Genomic DNA, 21859 nt, shown 5'->3' with positions numbered 1-21859 from the left:
GTGAAGAAATTGTGAAGAAATGCACCAATACACCAGTTTTAGTGCTTGTCACAGTGTGGCAGACACCTGCCCTCTTAAAGGGAGGAATGAGCTTTAAGCTGCTTCCATCAGAGCTCCCATGAAGAAGACTGAAGTCTTCAGCTCTGATCTCTGCCAGTGTTTTGGCAATAGCTGTGGTTTTGGCGCTAAGACAACAGTCTCACTGTGGAGGACATCAACAAAAACCACAGTGACAACTGTGGCAGTATTGGCTGTTTGCCGATGTGAATTTAGCACCTTACACACTTGGTGTGTGGCTATTACAAACACTACTTTAATCTGCCGTTACCTCTTCTAACTGCAGGTCAGGGAAGAAACACTTAACTGCAAATGTAGTCCTCTAGTTTTAAGGGCCTGTATTTCTTGAAAGCCAAGAGGTTGTGTATTAAATATGTTACATATTTGCAACCATGGTATACTTCATTTTAAGGGGGGAACTTGTCAGTGTGGAGGACTTTCTGTCTAGAAGAGTAAGTGAAGGATTTCCCATAATGACCTTATGTGCTCTTGAAGTTTTAAATCCTGAGCAGAGAAGTAGCAGTTGGCTCTACACCCATGTTTAAGCAGCCCCATCCAGTGCACTTCAGATAATTCACATGAGTAATTCTGGCAGACCGTGATATTCCCTAAGTGTCTGGAGTAGGAACCAGATCTCCATATTCCAAGAAAGAGGAGGAAGTGATAGGATTTTACATTGCTTTCTTCACCGATCCAGTTCCAATTCTGTTTTGAGGTCTAAATGTCAGGGGTTGCTTTATCCCCTTATTGCATACCAGAGGATTGCTGCACGGTTTAGGATGTTGGGAGCTTTTGTTCAGCAGAATGCAGAACAATGGAAATGTGGTTTGGGACGGAGGAGTACAGAACTACTCTTACAATACCAGACCACACAGTGTGGTGGGATAATATAAAAATACCAGTCCCTGTGTTCATTTGAATCGTCATACGGGCTTTGTGATTTACTAGTCCCAAGCTTTTAATATTAGATTGTTTCTTTTTCTGCTCAGTGTGCATGGAATTGAAGAGCTGCTTAAAATGTTAGAGAGAGTCTGTAGAATCTTCATACTCAAGACGTGATAAAAACATTTGGTTTAAGTCTGCAAGCAAAGTGACTGCTTAATAGTTTAACTAAAATTTATTCTGCAATATTCTTCTTGTGCCTTACTCAGTAGAACTTTTGTTTGAACTTGTAGTGGTTTGTTTTCCACTTTTCTAGTGAAGGCAGGTGTTAGTTGGCATACTTGATCCCACGCTGCATTCTGTGCTCCATTTCTTTCTCAGAATTTCTTGAAACACGAAGTGAAATAACATGGATTAAAAGAGAGCTGTAACCATTGAACATAATGTAGAGAATCCCTTTTTACACACAGGAGTTTTAAACAAGAGCTTTAAGGATTAACAGCCTCCCATGTCTTAAATGAGTGCATTGTTAGTTGTGAATAAAAAATATGTTTGCTTTTTGCTATAAATGGCTAAATACATTTTGCCATCGGGAAAAAGAGATTAAAAATGTCATTCACTTGGACACCTTAAGTGAACATGTGTTTTTAAACCTTCAGGAACCTCAGTAGGTAGATTCTTTGCTGATACAGAGATAAAAATGCGAATATTGTTGGAGTGGAAATGCTCATTTATTGTCCTCTTTGTAAACAAATCACTGAAGGTTTTTTCCCTTCCCTTTTTTCTCCAGCTTTCATATTCACTCCTGTGATTGATCTCATCTCCAGTAATTAACCATGAACACATTACTATTTTAATTAACTCCCTTACTCACAAGATAAGTAAGAATTCTATTTAATGATTCTCAGTGGGAATCTTCCTTAAACTTTTCTTTTCCCTTTTGTATGAGCATATCAGTGTTATTTCGCAAAGGTAGTGAGTATTATTAGCTTCATTCTACAGGAGCAGAACCATTCAGAGTGAAATTTGTCCGTGGTTGCACTTGATGAGGTGTTGCACTGTGGATGCGTTTTGATGGTTTGCTGTTCCAATGGCAGTGGTTTGCTACTCCTCTTCTTGCTGATCCTCAGAGTTGAGTCTTCAGATGTGGTTTTGACAATCAAGCCAGTTATTAAAGTCTTACACAAGTAGTGGTTCATAAATCTTCAGCATTGATAAAAAGCCCCCACTCCCAATGTTTTTAATAGTATTAAATGCTGGCAGAACCCTATCTTTTGATTAGTACGGTGCTTGTGTGTCTTGTATAGGGCAGATTGAATGCCAATTCCATCAGTGGTGGAGGATGAAATACACAGGATGCTTCCACAAAAAAAAAACAACCTACTCTGAAGCTTCTTTGTGGCTGTTCAAGTCTTGCTCAGACCAAGCAGGCATAAAAATGGAATATTTCAGCATGCAAAAGACTGCATGTATTTCTGCTGAAAGAAAGTAGTAGCAGCTACCACTTTTCTTTTCTCTGTCCCTTTGTTGAGGCTAAATGTCAAACTTTGCCGTGCCAGCATTGTTCACAATGAGAATGCTCCTCTGCAAGTGTGGGAATTCTTCTATCCATCTGCCCACCCATTACTTTGCCTTGTGGAGCCTACCCAGGAGGGTGTTAAACTCTGATGATAATGCTTCATTGAAGACAAATCGCTCTGGGACCACAGTCGTTGGTTTTATTCACACAGCTGGCAAAATATCCTTAGAAGATCGCAGTTGTCAGTCATCCCTGGTGCGGGCCAGCATTCGAGCCATTGATCTAGCAGGGAAGCACACTGAATTCCTTTACCAGGCCACCGAGACAACCAGACTCTTCTGGTTGTCTTTTTCAGTACTGCACTAGCAGTGTCATCGAAGTCTATTAAGTAGTCCTTAGGTTTCCAAAGAAGGGGACTTACATTTAGTGAGTTATATGCACAGGTATATATCTATGTCTGCTACAGGATGGTGTTATACTTGGACACATTTGCAGAACAATAGTAGTTATAGTTGCTTGTTAGTGAAGCCCATGCTACTTGAGAATAAAATATTGTGCGTTCTGTTTATAGGTGTTTACACATCTGTAATATATATACTGGCAAGTTTTAAAATTTTTCTTTTTTTTTTTAATTTTAACATTTACTTTTTTAGTGTTTACAAATTTAATCCATTTTCTGAAATGTAACTAGTACAGATTCTCAATTCAAGTGGTGGATTTTTGAATGAACTTCTATTCTGATTAGTTGTTCATGTAGATTTTATTATACATGTAAACTCCCTGGATGGCCTTCGCATCTCTCAAACAATTACGGTTTTATGAAAGGGAGAAGGGAGGCACTTGTTCTCTTTCAGTCCCGTTGTCTTCTCCACTTCTACTTTTGAAGCCTTCTTGAAATCGTATAAAACATGGGCAAAAGCAATCTCAAAAGATCATCTAATCCATTGTACTCCAAGAGGCAGGATACTGGCTTTTCCTGCAAGAAGAGAGAAACCAGCTGTTACTGCCCAGCAGGGGATGTTGCAGTTGTGAACAGAAGAACCTGTGGCAGAGCTACTGTAATAACCAAAGGGCAGAAAAACTGGGAAAGGGAAGAATTGCAGTGCCTGGATGTGGCTGGATGTGGTGGCAGCATGGTCAGATAACCATGTCCCAGAGCTGGCCATCGTGGCTACCAAGGCTAGAGCGTGCTGATCTGTCTTGGGCTCTGTGGCAGGTCACTTCTGCCTGTACCAGTCCTGACTGGCTTTTGTCTGCCTTGTGCTTAAAAGCCTTCAGTCTCCCTAGGCAATCTGTCCCAGTGTCTCACTGTATTTACTGTTAAAAAGCTTTTGCAGGAAGGCAGGGAGCGGGGTGTCTGCCACAAGGTCTCACCTAAATTCCCTTGCCGCAGATGAAATGCATTGCTTTGTGTCCCTGACAGACGTGGAAAAGAGGTAATTCTCTTTCTAGTTACAGCAAACTTCTGTATATTTAGGCACTGTTGCCATGTGTCCTTGCAATTTTTTTGCTTTAGATGTAAAAAAAAAAAAAAAACCAAACCTGCAGTCTGTTCGGTTTTTCTAGCGGATTGTATTTTCTGAGCTTCCTATCACTCTTTTTTTCCTTCCCTGGGTTCTCTTTACATGGGCAGCACATGATGTGCCATGATTTAAACTGAACACAGCTCTCTAGCTGAGGCTTTGCAAATATTGAATACAGCAGAAACCATTACTTCATACTTCTTGTGGGTGAGACTTTGGCTTATATGTCCCAGTATAGAGTTTGCCTTTTCCCTAACAATTCGTTGTTTGTTTAAGGTCAGTTTGGTGTGTACTATAACTGCAAGATACTTTTCTGAATTACTTTCTTTGGTCGGTTGTTCCCTATCCTGTAGGGGACTGCACCTGTCAGTGTGTAGTATGTCGCATTTCTGGCCTTACTGGCTTATATTTTACTTTTTCGGGTAGTTTTGCCTTTTGTTTGTTTCTCTTTCCAGAAAGCACTCCCTTTTCCCCGCTTTTCTGCAGCGTCTCAGTGTTTCCTGTTGGCAATTAAGCTTCCCCACAGCTCCATATTCCGTTTAAATACTTTACAGTGGATGCATCTCTCGTTCTGAATGGTGTCCCTGTAGGCTACCAGGGAACTGGGGTGTTTTCAGCGTGGAAGCAGCTCTGGCAGAGCTGGGAGGTTTGTGTTTCAGAGCTGCAGGTCTCCAAGCGCACACTAGTTGGTAACTAGTTTATGCAGTCCTTTATGAGGCTTGGCGTACAACTGATACCAAGAGGTTTAAGGTAGTACAGCCGCCTGCAGAGAACAAAATAGAAGGTTGTTACTCCTTTATTCACTTGGGTTATCGTAGCACTTGGGAGGTTTAGTCGCGTTCACCGGTGTGCTGGATAGCACACAAACGCAGGCCATTGCAGGGCCCTTACCAACCATGGCTTGAAAACGAGGCATAGAAATAAATTATACATTCGGAAAATTAATAATTAGAACTATGCGTTAACTACATACAGGGGACAAAAACAAATTCTAACTGGTAATATTTAAAACTAATGAAAAATGCAGGTAAACTTCTAATATATATCACAGCAGCCCAATAAAATTCTCCTTGCTCTCTTCTCCCAGGGCCAAAACTGCTTGGTGGATTAGGATGGGGTTTTTTTGTTGTTGTTGTTAATTAACATTCATACTATGGTGGAAAACGGATTAATAGAGTTGAGAGCGGGGAATATTAATGGAAAATAGCAATTTCAAACGTTGGTGAGATCTTGCATAGACTTGATTCAGGCTTAGTGTACCTAAGTTGTCCATAAGCCGTCAGCCTCTGCAAAGTACGTGAGGCTGCGTGGCCGCTACTTGGAGCAGACTCTGCAATTGTAAGGAAAAAAGGGAAGCAAATATAGCATATCTTGTAAACTAAAGCTACAACTCTTGCTTTCACTGTGAATGTGATTATCTTAGAAATGATGCATATTAACCAAGATGGTCATATAATACTTATGAGCCGTTCAGTTTATACTGAGAAAATAATTTTTACTAAATTAAAATGAGGGGGGTTTGGAGAACCTCTCAAAAACTTATCTTTTATCAGTGCTCTGTGGCACAGTCAAACCTCTTAATAACATGTTGGTGTTGCTGGATGCTTTCAAACACCATAGTCTCCATTTATACCAAACAGAAAAAATTTGCACTAATACGATGTAAGGCAGAGCTAAAAAAGCTTCTCAGTCAATAGCTTTTTATCTAGACAGATTTGGCGTTTTGGCTTGGGTTTTTTTTTCTGAAATTGTCATTCACTGGTGAAGAGAGAGGACAAACTAAACCCAAAGTGCTTCAGTAAGTATCCAGAGATGTAGTTGTCAACTTGTGTATGTGGGACACTCATATGAGTGGGATCGTTCAGGAGACTTCTCTCTTGTCCCTTAGTAAAAGATCAGAAGTAGTAAAAATTTAAAACTTATGAAATCTTGGGGCATTCTGAAAGATTTTTTTTTTTTTCCCCAAGGAAAAGGAAGGGAGGTAGCAGTTGAATTTCCACCCAGAAACAGTTCAGTCACTAACTATGTGAGTTTTTTCTGTGGGCTTTTGTCTGCCTATGATCCAGTACAAATTCATCAGTGCGCAATTTTATTAAGGGTAAACTAGTTTGCATCTTCATTTAGCGGTTGATTCGATTTTAACAACGCTGCCCAGAGGTACTGATAGAATATCATCTTTCCTTAGATTAATTATTTCTGCTCTGTCCTTGAGACATCTCCCAGGAAATTTATGCGACAGGGGAAGCCTCCTAGAAATGTCATTATTGTTCATAGAAATCATTTTTTCAACTGTGTAGATGAATGATATAAAGAAGTAGATTATTTCCTTAGTTCTGGCATGCTGTTCTCATGGACAGGGAAGAATTGATAAATAAATTCTCTCTGACAGCTCCCTGAACTGCTTGCTTTTCAGCCAATTTGTCAATTATTTTTGAAAGTAATAGTGCACAGTGATCACTGCTAACAGCTGAAAATAGACAAGATGCAGAAAAGCTTCAAAGAATAATGGTAGAATACCTAAAATCAGGTAATCTTTTATCAATAGGAACATCCCTGACTTTTTCCTTCTACTTACTGGTGTTTTTTGAACTGAAGTTGACTTGACATCATTAGACATTTGATCTGTTGATTTATTAGTAGTTGATTATTAGTAGTTGAATTCCTCATGACTGATGTGTTTGTTGAATGTTGCTGTCTTGTTCTCATTTTGCCCAAGAAAGAAAAGATTGCTGCAAGCTGTCCTTAGTCTTATGGCTTAAAAAAAAAAAAAGGCATTCTTCTTGTTCATTTTTCTCCTCCTTGTTCCAACAGTATTATAGGGATGCATCAGCACACTTCTTGGAGTTCCTGTTATGAAGTACGTTAAAGTCTTGGTTATGACATCTGTCTGGAAATTACACTGTCCAGTGAAATTTTTGCTGGGTTGCTTTATACTAGTTTTGGTTTAATTTTTTTCCCTAAGTATTGTTACAACAATGTCACAAAAATTTATTCTCATAATTCTCTTTGTCTTCTTTCTATTTGCTGGGTGGGTTTTCTTCATTGTATAATGAGTACTGCAAATGTGAAAACAATAGATGAGCCTGAAGTACTGTCTCCACAGCAAGGAGGTGGTCTCCAAGACACAACTGTTTAAATCAATAGCATCTGATCATTAGAATTATTTTATTCTAAGCTTGCACCCCATATATTTTCTAGGACTTTAGTCTATCCTTGACCATTCTTGGGGGAATTTTTTTTCCCTTATGCTGCCGTTCTGTTTTGTTTTTTTTTTTTTAAACATGTGGGGCACAAATGGGTAACTTTGAATTCAAGCTTAAATCTCACAATTAATTTATTTGTAGTGTAATTTGAGTGAGAAACTGCACATAGAAGTGCTTCACAATACTTCTAAGTGACCTGTTTATTTCAGTAAATTCTTCAGAATAAATATTCACAGGATAAATGAAACACACATTGTCCAGTGTAGATGATTTGTGTTTCTTTTCAAACCAAAAAGTAGGAATGAAGAGTATCAGCTATTTTTTTCAATATTGTACTAGCCACACCGAATTTTTGTAGGTATTTAGTGATTTATAGTGCCTCTGGTTTTGGGTAGCGAACTTGACATCTCTAAACATGATATGATTTCTCTAAGGAAGAGAGAGAGCAGAGTGCTCTGAAATTATCCAGCTATTGAAAGGCATAAATAAAGCTTCTTGGCAATGTGAGTGGAATATGTGGGTCCTCTTGGGACTTTGACACAAGCTAGGCACTTGACGTCACCAGTGTCAAGACTGAATTTGTTCTGTGCAAGAATTTTCGGATACAGGTTTACAGGTGAAATTTGAGCACCCTGAACTGTGCAGGTGCCCCTGCCTTAGGCAGAAAAACCAACAGGGGTTGTGTCATCTTTTTGAAGCTCATAAAAGTTCAACAGCGGGCCTGTGTTGAGATAACCAAGCCAGTTTTGAGCAAGGTAGAGTCAAAAACAGAAAAGCTGAATTAGCCAGTTACTGTTTGAGTGAATGTAGCTCTTTCTCAGCATGTTGAATTAGATGTGTGTACCTACCACAGCGTGAAAGCATAAATAAGAGTAGTTATTGTGGAGTAGCTTGAATAAGGTAAGTTCTCCCCCTTGCTTATCCCATGTTAAGTTTTCTCTACATTTTTATTCTTACAGCATTTATCATTACAACCTGAAATTATTTCCAGCGTGGTAAAGATGAGTGGTGTTTGCTTTCTAATGAAGTGAGTTTCAGTGAGTTGTTTCCTGTCAGAGCAGTTTTCTCAATGAAGTAAAGCTTGATTTAATGAAAGAAATTGCACTAGCCAGCAGCTGTTATTTATGTTTTTGTTTATAACAGTGTGCTACTTCCATTGAGACAGCCATTTGTTTTTTTCACGCTGTGCTACTTCATAGTAATATATTTCTTGAATGTATAAGCACAGAGGTAATTCAAGAAAGAGACTGTAACTTTGTCCCCAGGACGTTTTTCTGTTTAACATGACTACTATGTATATTTAACTCAAAAGGTAAATGTTACCTATCTGATATCTGTCTGTCTCTATGCTGTACACTAAGTTTTCTTTAAGGCAAATTGATTAAAGAAAAGGAATAACTGTACATGGCAGAAGCTAATTATTCTGCTGCAAGAAGATCAGAGATCACACTGAAAGGGGCAGAGGGTAAACAGAAGAGACAAGAAGTCTTTCAGGTTGCAAAAGTGGAGTAGAGGGGTCTCATTGGATCCCATTTACCACTACGGTTTTGTGTAAAGGCAGTGCTGCCTTTTAACTAATCTAGAAAAGTGTGATTTCAAAGCAATTTCTGCCATGCTGGTCCTGCAGTATTTTTGAACTTTCAGCCATTAGTGTTCTCTTGCCTTGCCCTCCCTCCTCCCACCACCCTGGGAGATACCTCCCTGCAGTCATTTGCAGCTAGGCAGCCGAACTTAGTAAGGAGGCATTTCTTCTGAAAGACCATCTCCTGGCACTTTGCCTCTGTCAGCGTGAGGCTGCTTTTTGTCCCAGTGGGTGGGTGGTGAAACAATTTCTTCTAAAAGGTTTCCTGATTATTTTCATAGTGCTTTTGCAAATGTCTGCAGTGGGTGTTCTTCTTTCTGGGTTTTACCTGCATGAATTTTTTACCCTACTGAGTTACTTTGGCCCCTGTCCAGTTCTGTATTAAGCGAGCTTTGCAACCCGCACAGAATTGCTTTGAAGCTAATTTAAGAAGCTTAAAGAAGATTGATGAGGATTCCCCTATGAAGAAAGGAAACCTCAGATGCTTTGGATTTGCTGTGTAGTGGTAATAGTTCTCTGACTTCTGGTTCATCCTGTGTATAGGAATAAAAAAAACCTGGTGGTTAGTAAGAGCTGCTCTTACAGTGATCATTGGCGGGCAGCTAGAGTTGTCCGTGGGGCCACTGGTGGTCTTGTACTTGGGTCCGTGCCACTGCTGCAATAAATAAGGCGTTTTGCTTGTGATGTGCTACATAGTCTTTAGCCCCAGAGTAGTATCAGGTTTTTTGTAAGGGCAGAGGTGATCAGGGATTGAATGGATGAGATTTCTGCCCTGGCATCTCCATGAGGATTTCTCCCTGCCTGCCAGTGCTGAATTGTTCAGACTTGCTGGTGTGAAGGCAGGGTCTTTGTGACTTGCCTTTCGAAGCCCCGAGTGGCAGCTATTATTAGGACTTATCAGTGGGAGGTGTTGCTGTGTAGCATTGTTCAGCCTCAGGCGCCATTATCTCTGTACCTAAATACAGGTTCGAACACCCTGATGCCACAGTCTGTGAAAGAAAGCTTTCTCCAGGGACTACTCCCTTAAGTTTACTCTTCCAGTCACCTTTTGAAGATAGTTGTGGGGGATTTTTAAACTGGTAAGCCATTCACAAAGCATTTGTGATGTTTGGGAAAACGTTAGCAACGCTAAGTAATTTACTATGAATTCCTTATGCTTTTCTTCCCCCAATCTCAAAACACAAATGTTGTTGTGATGAAAAATCTTCATTTCACACTTAATAAAGGAAATACTTTATGTGAAACTGGATGCTTGAAACGCAGTTCCAGGAAATAAAAACTGAAGTAGTCATTCCCTTTGATCAACTACTCAACACAGCCACGCGTGCTTCACTCCTGCCTGTCTCTGCGGGGACTCAACCGGGTACTGTGCTTCTCTAGCGCTGCCTGTAACTTTGGGCTGGCCGCTAGTGGAATCACAGCAGCTGTATGTGAGGGCAGCTGCTCTTACCTAGAAGCAGAAAATAATTGCTAAATTTGACATGACTGCTACATCCGGTATTTGTTTCAAAGGAAAAGGAATTATCTCAGTAAAACTAATATAGAAGACAGGAAAAAAACTCGTTTTAAAGGCATTCTGTTGGTATTATTAAAGCTAAATTATTGAACATGGATTTTTAATGGGGAGCATTCTAGCATGACTTACCTTTTTAGTTGCTCTTTATAAAATCATTCGTCATTTCGCACAATGAATGTCAATCTAATGACATCTTACCTGGTTTTGATCAATCACACGAAGACATGGAAAGAATTGATATCTCTGGTATGTAGTACCTAATCTTGAAAGAGAGGTTGGGAGAGACATTTTTAGAATCACTAGTGGCTTTCTAAGAATAATTAGCCTACTGTGACTTAAGGGGTGTTTTCAAGTCCCAGAAGTCAAAGTTTCTTTTTATATGTAAAATTCATCTACTATCTGCAGGAAATAATTCTTTCTGAAAAGCCAAACTAAATACTTTTTAATTGGACTTTAATTCTTTTTGCTATTATTGAGTGAGTCAGCAAAAAGGTTTCTAGACATTCAGTTATTGTTCACAGCTTAAAAATACATGCATTGGACCTGTTTTAATAAGATTATTTTTTATTCTGTGTTTTACAGCAGTATTTCAAAACCTGTGTTGAATCTTACCTTTATAAGGTTAATTTTAAATTGGTACAAGTTTGAGGTTGGTTTTTGCTTAGAAGGACTTTTGGTTTAGTAAAAGTAAAGTGATTTCAGGTCCACATGCACTTTTTTCCCCGAACAATTGTAATTACATACATCTTGTAATGTCTCCATATATAGAGAAGACATTTCTGAAAGGGAGAAAAAGTGAAACTGAATACTCACAAATTGCTGAGTAAAAATGGAATTTCCTATCCACTTTCAGTAGTTTTAAGTATTTCTAATTCCGTGGCACAATGTGAGTATTCAGACAGATTAGTTTTATTTCTTTGTTTGTTGTGATGATTGTATCACTTGCTTTAATATTCAAAGATGCTGATTCCATATTTACTCACAAGAGAAGTGCATAGTGGATGACTGCCAAAATTATTTTTAGTTCTGTGTGTAAATCTCAATGTCTGGCTATATTGTCTCTATAGACGAATGAAAGAAAAACTTTGTCTTCAACCTCCCTCTTTCAAATCCTCCTAGCTTTTCAAAAGCTAAAATACTTAGTTTTGCCTCCTGGTGACGACATAGAGAGGATGCTTCTTGTCACTGCAGAGGCAAAAGTGGATAAACGTAGAGTCTTTCTGAATTTAGGTCTGTGTCTACAGTGTTGGCTGATTGTTTCCCTCTTTCCTAAGTGAAGATTCATCTAACATAAATATTACACATTAAAGGCAAAAAATAATTAGGAGGGCAAAGACCTCCCCAGGAGTGAATGGATAGAACTTTTTTTATCCTATTTAACTCCTAAGAAAATTTACAAATCCTATCACACAGCCATTAATTGTATTTACTTGTAAAACTTACTCTGTAAACTGTCTTGGAAGTAAACATCCATTGTCTTTTTAGGTGAAAAAGGAGTGTAAATTACTTTCAAATGCTAAGTTTAAAAAAACCCAACCAATCAAAAACAAACAAAAAACCCACCCAACACTGTATAAATATATATATATGCACTAAAGAAGAAAGGCTAAGATTGCGTAGCTTATATAGCTTAATCTTCATGTAGTTTACAGTAATGAATAATTGTGTGAACAGTGTTGCTTTCTCCCTGGGTCATAATAAGAAGAATAGGGGCCATAAATTTATGCCTCAGGTTCCAGCATCTGAATGGAAAGAGATTCTTTCTGGCACTGAGACCCCTCTGCCGTGTGACTGATAGGGACATTAGTGTGAGCTGAAGCTAGCTACAACTATTTTGGGGCTGCTGTACTGCTCCAGTGGTATGGTCCTAGAATAGCACGAAGGGTCGCATGCAGCAGGAGTGCTCTGTCAACCACACAGCATTGCTGGTACATTCCTAGAGGCTGAAAATCTTTATTTTTAGCATGTCCCTCCTTGAATGATGAGTTTCATCATTCATAACATTATGTCTGAAGCAGTGTCCCCAATCCTTTTCCCTCCAAAATTACTTTGCTAATTTGTCCTCCTCTTACATGTGCTAATGGCTGTAGGGACATGAGAGTCTTTATTTGAAAATATATGAGTAATGAGTAATATAATGTGGCCAATACAAGTGGATCATTCCTAACTGCGATAAAGCAGAAAACAGTACTACCCTTTTATGAGCATTTACTCTTGTAAAAGCTGACAGCATCTAAAATTAGGCATGAAATACCATCGTGGGAAATTCTTCTATTTAGGGTTTGCCCTTTCCAGTTTACCTTAATCTTTGAGATAGAAGCACGTCCCTTTATTGGTTACATGAATAAACCATTGGACTTGCTTCAGAGATAACACCTTATTTAAAGGTGAGATTGAATCAGTTGTTGAAAATAGTCTATTTGGAGAAGCTTAAATAGCTTCACGTATCTCATATCTCGGTGTCTCACTGAATTGATTTCCACCCCCATCCCCTCCTGTTTGTTCATCTTGGAGGGAGAGGTAATCGTTATTTTAGCAAAGATAGGAGTGAAAACCTAAATTGCAAATGTCACCTTGACATGCATCTTTTTTTTTGTTGAGTTTTCATTTAATGGTGTGTTATTTAATCTTAGCTGATGATGATAAAAGCCCTACTGAAGACAGTTTTCAGAGAGTTATTTAAAAAAATCCCCTTGTGCAGAAAGAAGCAGGAAAATTAGAGGCATCCTTTAATCATCAGGAAAGGACTGGCCAACAGCAGTAAGTGACTGGAAACATAGGAGGGCCAGGTGCACACCTGGTGTGAATTGCCAGCAGCAACTGGAGTTGATGGATAGCGTTTTAGAGAGGAGTCTCATCACCAGCCTCAGTAGTTCTTCTGTCTGATATTTACTTGTTTATAGTATTCAGCTAAATACTAAAAATGAAAATCCTTTGAATTCTACTGCAGTGAGTTCTGGTGACCTCTTTGTCAGTAATGGTATAGTTATGGCAGTAGTTGGAAACAGTGATTTCATCTGTGTAAAAATGCCTCTAGGCTTTTGTTCTGAATTTTTCCATCTGCTGGGAACTGTGAAATACTGAATTTTGTCTGGAATATGTGTACAGGTTTTGGTGAAGCCTTCGGAGGTAGATGTTGTTTAATTTGAAATTGCTCACATTTCCATAGCAGTGATTAAACTAAAATTAAATGTGATTATTTTGTTTTCAACATGCCATGTGGATTTGCATGTTTCACATTACAGGCGATGCTCAGAATAAATGTGTTGCACTGGTTCATATTACTGTTGAGGTTCATGTGCTATAAAAATAGATCCTGTTGATTGTGTGCTTTATAAAGCATGGTAGGACTATTTCCTTTAAAAGCACAGAGATTGTAAACAAACAACAAAATGATAAGAGTGTCATTCTTCATTTACGTCTTCTTTGTTCGAGTTAGACTAGAAGTTGCAAATGATGATGCCAAAACTAAAGCAATGAAAAGTCGTCAGCCAGAACTTTACAACAATCAGTAAACTGCACTCACGCCCACGTGTTTTTGCTTGACTGGCAAAATAAGAGACGCTGGATCCTAATTTAGAGCATGCAGGCTGATACATGCATCAAAACAACAAGATATGGAAACTGTGTTAAGCAATTGCAGTCTATGTTTGCATATATGGAATTCAGGTTTTAAATTCACATAGTGCTGTGGCAGTAATAGAAAGACATGTGAAAGCACGTGCTACATGGATACTTGGTGTTTTGGGAGCTGATTTCCTGGAAGTCAGCAAGTACTTCCGTCTTGCTGGATGGGTTTGGGGGTTCTGCAGCCTTAGGGCTCCTGGTTCTAGCTGCTTAGGTAATGCCTGAAAATGCACCCAGTGCTCCAAAAGTTTCTGTCACGGCTTATGTTACCACCCTGGTGAGGTGAGGTGGTCATTGAGACAACCCTAAAAGACTGACCAATGTTTAGTCCTCTTTTTTTAAGTGATGAGGCGTCAGCTTTTTGCTGTTTTCACAAGGCTTAGTAAGAAACAGTGTCTTCAGCTATTCAAAGTTTACTCCTTTGACTTGAATCCGGTGTGTGGAGTCACTCTGTTGAGAAATGTTATTAATGCCAATGTATAAATACTAAAACCAAAATACTGTGACTTTTTAAATATCTTTGGCCTTATGCTTGTGATTAAATATATGTTTTTACAAGCAAAGACTGCTGCATCAACTGATATAAAGGAATTCTCTGTGATTTCAGCTGTACAAACCAGATCTTCAGAGAGTTTTACATATTTATTTGGTAGTAACATAGCTCTCTGTTATCCAAAATAATGTAATGTTTTGTGTCAGTAAGTCACCATCCTACCATCAGTTTCTTTCTTCACTGTCCACTGTTACCTAGTGTCTGAAATTTCAAGAGGAGAAATTTCCGATTTCTTTTTCTTTTGTCTTAGGTTTTCTACCCTAGCAAAGATGGTACGAAGATCCCAATGTTTATTATTCACAAGAAAGGAATTAAATTGGATGGTTCTCATCCTGCCTTCTTGTACGGATATGGAGGCTTCAACATATCGATTACACCAAGCTACAGGTAAGCAGGGTAGCTTATACTTTCTTCTGAAGTATCTGGTATTAACAAGTGTCACAGACTGAGGGCAGGGTGGACTATGGATCTGACAGAGCCATGCATTTCAGGTCCCTGAGAAGGAAGATGGAGACCATAAGGACTGCACATCAGTGTCCAGGCATCGTTTGTCTGCTTTGTTAGTTCTGAATTCAGGGGTTTTGCCCAGGGTCACAGAAGAAATCTATGTCAGAGCAGAGAAGCGCTGTGCTCTTCTGGGTTTTACAGCAGGCACCCTGCCCTTTGGATTACACCTTAACCTCTTTCTGCTCTGTTACTGACCTCAACAGAAAACCATATGGACATACATTAATCAAGTATTTGAGCCCTTTGCTGAATTAATAACATAGGAAGTTTTCTTTCTTCCAAGTTGCACAATTACCTACATCTAAATATTATAGAAAACCAAGTATTTGTTTAAATGAATGTAAATAATTAAAATTTGGCTGTATATTCATATTATACTTTTGAGGAAATTACATCAGAAGCAAAATCCTACTGTGTCCCTATGTGATTGGGGAAGAGGAAAGATGATTCTGTTTTAAGTTGCACATGATATGGGCTCTGCATATGCAAAGCAACCCATTGTAAACCAAAAATGCTGTGTGCAAAACAGGATTTGTAGCCCTCAAAAGCCATAAGCTTTATTGAAAAGATGATCTCTTTGAAGAAAAGGCTTATTTCTTCAGCAAGAGAATTTGAATAGGCTTACCAAGAGGCAGTGATTGTCTGTAATATGTAAGAAATGCTCCTAGGCGAGGCAGGGGAAAACAGAAGTGCCAAGGACTGAATGGAGAGCAGTTTTGCAGATAGCAGGAGAGCAGCTCACCAACACAACAATAATCTGTTATGAAACCATCCTATTAAGTGTAGGTGCTACCAGTCTTGCTTTAGAGTCAGCACATTTCAAGAAATCCTTTGTAGTGCTTGCTTTTCCAGGCCATTGTGATTGTATTTCTAAATAGCATTTACAGTTTCTCATCCTTTCTAGCAAATACCTTGTCTAACAATGGACCTCCCATCTTGTGTTCTGTGATTTTTTTGAAAGCTTTTTATCTGCCTTGTAAAGCTACATTTTTAATTTCCTGTGGTTTTTGAGAGGCACAATTATATAACCAGAATAGTTTTTAAGTTCCTTTTTAGATTAGGCTCAAGCACTGATTTATTACAGTTTATTGTAGATGCTGAAAACTGATAAAACATAGCACGTTTTCTTTTTTAAAGTAAATATTAAGTATCTCTGGATTTAAGGTAAAATTTCACATACTGCAGAGCTGACACGAGCTGTCTGCTGGCAAAAGGAGAAGGAAACTCACAGTGCCTCCTTCCACCTCCCATCCATTGGCCCTGGTGCTAAGCTGATCTACCTCACAAGAATGGCAGAAAACTATCCCAACAAAACAGAGCAGGTGGTTTCTGCCATTTTGGCAAGTTAAAAGTTGACTCTCGTAGGAGTCCCAGAAACACGGTGCAACTGACAGTCAGAAGAGAGGAAGATGGGAGGTGGGAGAAGTGACCTATGTCTTCCTGAACCCTGTGAAACTTCTATTACACAGTTCATAAAATCAGAATATGAACCTGTAACAGTCCCTTAAATGGGATATGCACAGAGAACTGTCGGTCACCTCCAGATCAAAATACATTATCCTACTGACACTGCAAATAAAACATGATTGGCCACACCTCCCTCCTCATTCTCTCCCTGTAATGTCAGCATACCGCTTCTCAGCCTTTCTCTTTCGAAAAGAAAAATAAGAAAAGCCAGAGCCTCCAAATGCATCTTTATGGTTAATAACCTGAGAATCGAGTACGCAGTGAGGAAGTATGTTCCAAAAGTAGCCAGGCAAGATCAGGGAAAGGAAATTGTAATGGTGAATGAATGCCAGGATGTCCAATTGCCTCTTCACCTGGCAGATTCAAGTAATGTTTGACTACATCCGTGTCACTATATACTGTAGTATTCCACAAGGAGTTCCCAGGGCCAAGTGCTGTTCCAGGCCACAGCTCAACACCACGATTCGGTCATTTTTTTTGTACAGTATCACAGGCATAAGTGCTAGAAAGCAGCCACAGGATGGTCACAGCTGAGGCTTGCCACATCGTTCACCTGATCCTGAGCTGAGACATAGCCCCGAGTAGTAGCCTGCTTACCTTTACTAAAGCAAACAAACAAGTTCCTGGATAAATATTCCTGATTTTTTTATTTGAAGTTAAGGCGCTCATAACTTTTCACAAAGAAGTCCATCTTCTCCTTTTCAGTGGTGCGTTCCTGTCCTGTATTTCTTCAAGCTAGTACAATGTTTCCTCACTGGTATTTCGCATCCATTAACATAAGCCAGCTCTCTGGCTTCGGGAGCTTTTTTCTGCTTAATTCAGAAACCGATGGTGCGTTTCATTTTTTCTCCAACACAAAAAAATGAAAATAAAATCTTTTTCACTGAAAGCAATAGAAACAAACCAACAGGTCAGAGGATCCAGAAATAACTACGAGAATGATAGGCCAAAGTCATGAAGTCAGTTACAGCAGTGGTTTATTTTTGAATGCAAGCATGCATCTTTTATACGCTCCTCTGGACTCAAGAGCCGCATTTGGTAGCATTTTGAGTATGGTGCCTGCTAGAGCACTGTCATTAATTGTACAGCCTGCATAGCGAGTGCAAGTGAAAGCTGGTGGAAACGTCCCCCGTGGTTTGGCAGAGCTGCTGGGGAAATGCCATCACAAACCCACTGCTAATGCCTCAGGTTCGGCTAATTACCCTGTAGGAACCAACGCGTTTCCCTTCACTGTTCTGTACGTGCCCTGTGTGGGTACAGGAGAGCGATTTCTAATGCATCAGCTGATTGTGCAGCAGACTGTGAAATTGCGTCTCCCTGCTACAGGGCCAGGTTGTACCAAGCCTTTAAGCAGAGGGGTGGTGCAGGGAGAGACTGTGAGCACAGAGAAGGGTCAGGCAGCACAGCAGCCATGGTGCAGAGCGCAAGATTGCTCTTTTGGGTTACTTTCTTACCACTCCCTCCTGCTCTCCAAAAGCCAAGAAAGCAACGAACTCTAGTGACTCAGGATTTTTTCCCCATCACCAGTGCCCAAGCCTGCATTTCCCTGTCAGCTAATACCTGACAGCAGGTCAGTAATTCTGGGAAAAAGTGCTTGCTCCTTGAAGCACAGCTTCCCATGTTGTTCTATACTGTAAAAAATAACACCTGTTTTCTTTTTTTTTTAAGTTATGCTCCTTAAGAGTGTTAGGGTCTGGAAGGAGTTCTCCAGGGAAGGAGCTACCTCCTGCTTCCTCCACTGGCTCCTTCCTGACCCCGTTGGCCTTTCCTTTACTCTTTTTCTTTACCCTGTCTCCCAGGAGAGAAGGAAAAACAAGAATAATGAGCAAAGGCTATAGAGACTGTTGGGAAGAGCAGGGAGCCAGACTTTCCTCTGCAGAATGAGACATTTCATAGGCATCCAGGGCAACAGGGCAGTCTGCTGTGACTCAGAAATCAAATTGACTGTTGACTTGAAATCAAATCTGGAAGCAAGAACCCACCTGGAAGAACACAGGTGGCAGTAGCAGGGTTGTGTATGGAACTTGAATTTTGTGCTGTCTGGTCACTTGAAATTTTCACTTTTTAACAAAGTTAATGTGTCCTGATTATATACTTACAAAACCTGGTTCCTTGAGCTTAAAAGTCACTTTGAGAAAGCTTGTTATAAGCTCTAGACACATCTACCTCACAGTATTGGTCAAGTTAGGGTCCTGACTCACTTTACTACTGACCATACTGGGGTGGGTGTTAATTAACAGTCATTGACAGTGACATTACTAGATGTATATATGTTGAGGTATGTGGGGTAATGTTTTCTGAAGTGCCTAAATGCCAGTAATATTGCTGGGAGTGAGCACAGATATACTAAACCTGACCTATAATTTGGGCAATATAGTGATTGTTACCAAACTCTGGACTTTGTCCCATTGAGGGTGCGACAGAAAAATTGTTTGCTTGTGGAAATGGGGACTAGCTTCCTATAATAAGAGTAATGCATATTCCATGAGCTGCTAAGTCACTTAGACACTTCCAAAAATGATCATCAAGGTATCATCTCTGTTAGAGGAGACCACAGACAGCATAGAGTGCACTCAATACTTTGGTTTTGCTCACAGATTCTTTGCTGGTTAAATATGCTGATCCCTCAGGCAGGCAGTTTCTTTCAGCAGATGGAAGAGAATGGACTCTTTTCTGGAATTTTTTATTTGTTAAATATTCTTAGGCAATATATTTGGGTAGCAAGCTCTTAACCTTACCTGCAATTCCTGTACTTCTTACCTTTGATTACTAGGAGATCAAGTAACTTTGGACCAAAAGGTTTCTATTGATTTTATTTGGGACAGAGACAGGGAAAAGAAGCGCAGAATATTCTGGGAGGTTTTGTGGCTCTAACATACCAAAAATTAAGCAGCCACAATCTCATGAGGCAACCTACTGTCAGGCTACTCCACACCAGCTGTGCAGCAACTCGTGGAAATTGGGCATCATGGAGTTTGACAAAATAATGCTCTCTGACCTTTGCACAGTGTGCTTATAGAATATCAATCTTGCATCTGATCAGTAAGTCACAGCAATCTAAGAAAAATACAATTCACAGTGATGGACTTCAGAATTGATTTTACAGCAACAGAGACAGTTCATGCCTCCTGAGCCATCTGATTGCCACAGATAATCAGCCTAGGTGGAAGGTTTTGCCTTTGATGGATTATGAAAATACAGAAATCTCTTGTCAGTTATCCTTCTGCTTTTCTTTTTGTTTCCTTAATCCTTGGTATATACTCTCAAGAACAAGTGCCATTACATTGATAATTGCTCTGGGAGGTATGCAAAATTTACCTGTTTCGATACTACATCCACGTGAGACAGACACACTGTAGGACCAGAGTCTTTCAAGACATTTCTGATAAGCAGTAGGGGGACTTAAACATAAAAAGGCCCAGTCCTTGCTCTTGTGGTTGAACAGGATTAATTTCTGCAGGCAGTGGTTTCTTGCATGAGCAAAGATTTCAAGTAAATAAGAAATTTAAATAAGAACAAAAAAGACTTGTTGGGATTAAATTTTAATGTTTTACTGGTCTCCTTGGCATATGTGTGGTTTGCCATCCGCAGTTTCTGCTATGTTAAACTACTTCCTCAACAGATCAGAGATCTATTTCTGTTTTTAATTGTTAAATATAATATAAATTACTTCAGACCCTTTTTAAAAGATAGCAATAGCTTTGATGTGTTTGCAATTTGGCATTTAAAAAAAAAATAAAATGCTACTTCAGCATTCAGCCAGGTTCTAGAGATACTAGGAAAGGCAGAACTCGTAATTTTGTTTTTTACTCTTTATTTTTTATTTAGCAATGTAAGTGGAAAATAAATAAGAAGGGGATTGGCCAGAACTTGACTGCAGACCCTAGCACAAAACAATGGTAGAAGCAGAGTTTTTCTTTGCAAACATAGTTTTATGAAGGTCAAAAAAGTACATCAAGCAGAAATTGAAAATACCTGCTCATAAACAAATGTCAGGTGCTGATCTTAAGTCTTAATTTGCTATCTTCATTTGGGTTAAGCCTTCCTTTCTTCTCTGGAAAAATGGAGGACCCATGGATGAGGAACATTTCAGAAAGTTGTGGGGGTCCAGTGGCACTGCATAGCTCTAGTCCCCACACTGAAGGCTTTGAAGATAATAAAAAAAATGGTGACATGGCCTGGGGGGATCTTTTGTTAGGCAGAACCACTGGCCACTCTCCAAAGTGCAGAACTAAAGGAGGAAGAATGGACCAGCACTGGTTTCTTCCTCTCCCAAGGCTTCAGAAGGTTTCATTTCCACGGGTAATCATTGAAAAAAGCCCAGATACTCAGGTTTGAGTTCATTCACGATTTCATCGTTGATCTTGGGAGACATCTTTCCCTCAAAGTTTTTTTTGTAAAAGTGGTAGGGATATAAAAATTGGCAATTAAAAATAATCCTCTATCTGTTTGCTTTTTCAGTGTGTCAAGACTTATTTTTGTGCGACACCTAGGTGGTGTTCTAGCAGTGGCAAACATCAGGGGTGGTGGTGAATATGGAGAGACCTGGCACAAAGGTAAACCAGTCCAAGTAGAGAAACAAAACTGCAGGCTTAGCAATGAAAATTACAACATTTTCTCTTCACTCCCTCTTCCATACTCACATCTCCTTTTGCCTTTTTCTTATTCTGTAGAAAAGTAATTTTTTTCCTTACTTATATGTTAGATCTGTACGTTGTCCAGTGTTATCTGATGATTTTCATTAGATTGTTTTAATTTTTGCAACCTACTTAAAAATCGTTTTGCACAAACACAATGTTTCCCGAGAAAATGATTGCCCTTTTTCAAGTGAGATCAAGTTCCCTAGACGTAAGGATTTGAAAATGCAGCTGTTTATCTTGAACTGGTGTTCCAAAAAATGTCTGTCTGTATTGCCGGAGACCTGGCTTGCTTTCACATACCTCTTTTGTCATTTGCAGCTGCACATGGCCCCGCAATTCTAGATCCTAAAGACGAGCACTGACTTATTTAGACTCTGTTGGTATCACACACAAAAAAGTAAACCATTTGCAGAACCTTACAGTAGGTGTGAACTTTTGAGTTCAGAATGTAACTCTTCCAGATTGTTTCTGCACAATTTATGAATTGAAGTTCCTATGAAAACAGTTAGCTCCATAAGTGCAGTGAGGTGTCATCTTAGGGAGGTCCAATTTCTTGTAGGCAGGCATTTGACCTTTTTGGGGTTTTTAGAATCATAGAATTGTTGAGGTTGGAAGGGACCTTTAAAATCATCAAGTTCAACCATCAACCTACCTTGACAAAACCACCTCTAAACCATGTCCCTAAGTACCACATCTACCCCTTTTTTAAACACCTCCAGGGAGGGCGAATCCACCCCCTCCCTGGGCAGCCTATTCCAATGTTTAATAACCCTTTCAGTGAAA

General features: G+C 39.4%; 1 protein-coding gene across 1 annotated transcript in view; it reads left to right on the top strand.

Moving 5' to 3' along the window:
* PREP (prolyl endopeptidase) overlaps positions 1 to 21859 on the top strand; it is a 111685-nt gene that overhangs the window by 78793 nt on the left and 11033 nt on the right. Inside the window, exons 12-13 of the mRNA XM_009893858.1 lie at positions 14713 to 14849; positions 20898 to 20992. Of these exons, the coding sequence (XP_009892160.1) occupies positions 14713 to 14849; positions 20898 to 20992 (232 nt within the window). The remainder of the gene's footprint in view (positions 1 to 14712; positions 14850 to 20897; positions 20993 to 21859) is intronic.

Source organism: Charadrius vociferus, unplaced genomic scaffold (assembly GCF_000708025.1).
Source record: "Charadrius vociferus isolate BGI_N301 unplaced genomic scaffold, ASM70802v2 scaffold129, whole genome shotgun sequence".
In the NCBI taxonomy this organism is placed as follows: domain Eukaryota; kingdom Metazoa; phylum Chordata; class Aves; order Charadriiformes; family Charadriidae; genus Charadrius; species Charadrius vociferus.
This window is presented reverse-complemented; position numbering and strand designations above follow the sequence as displayed.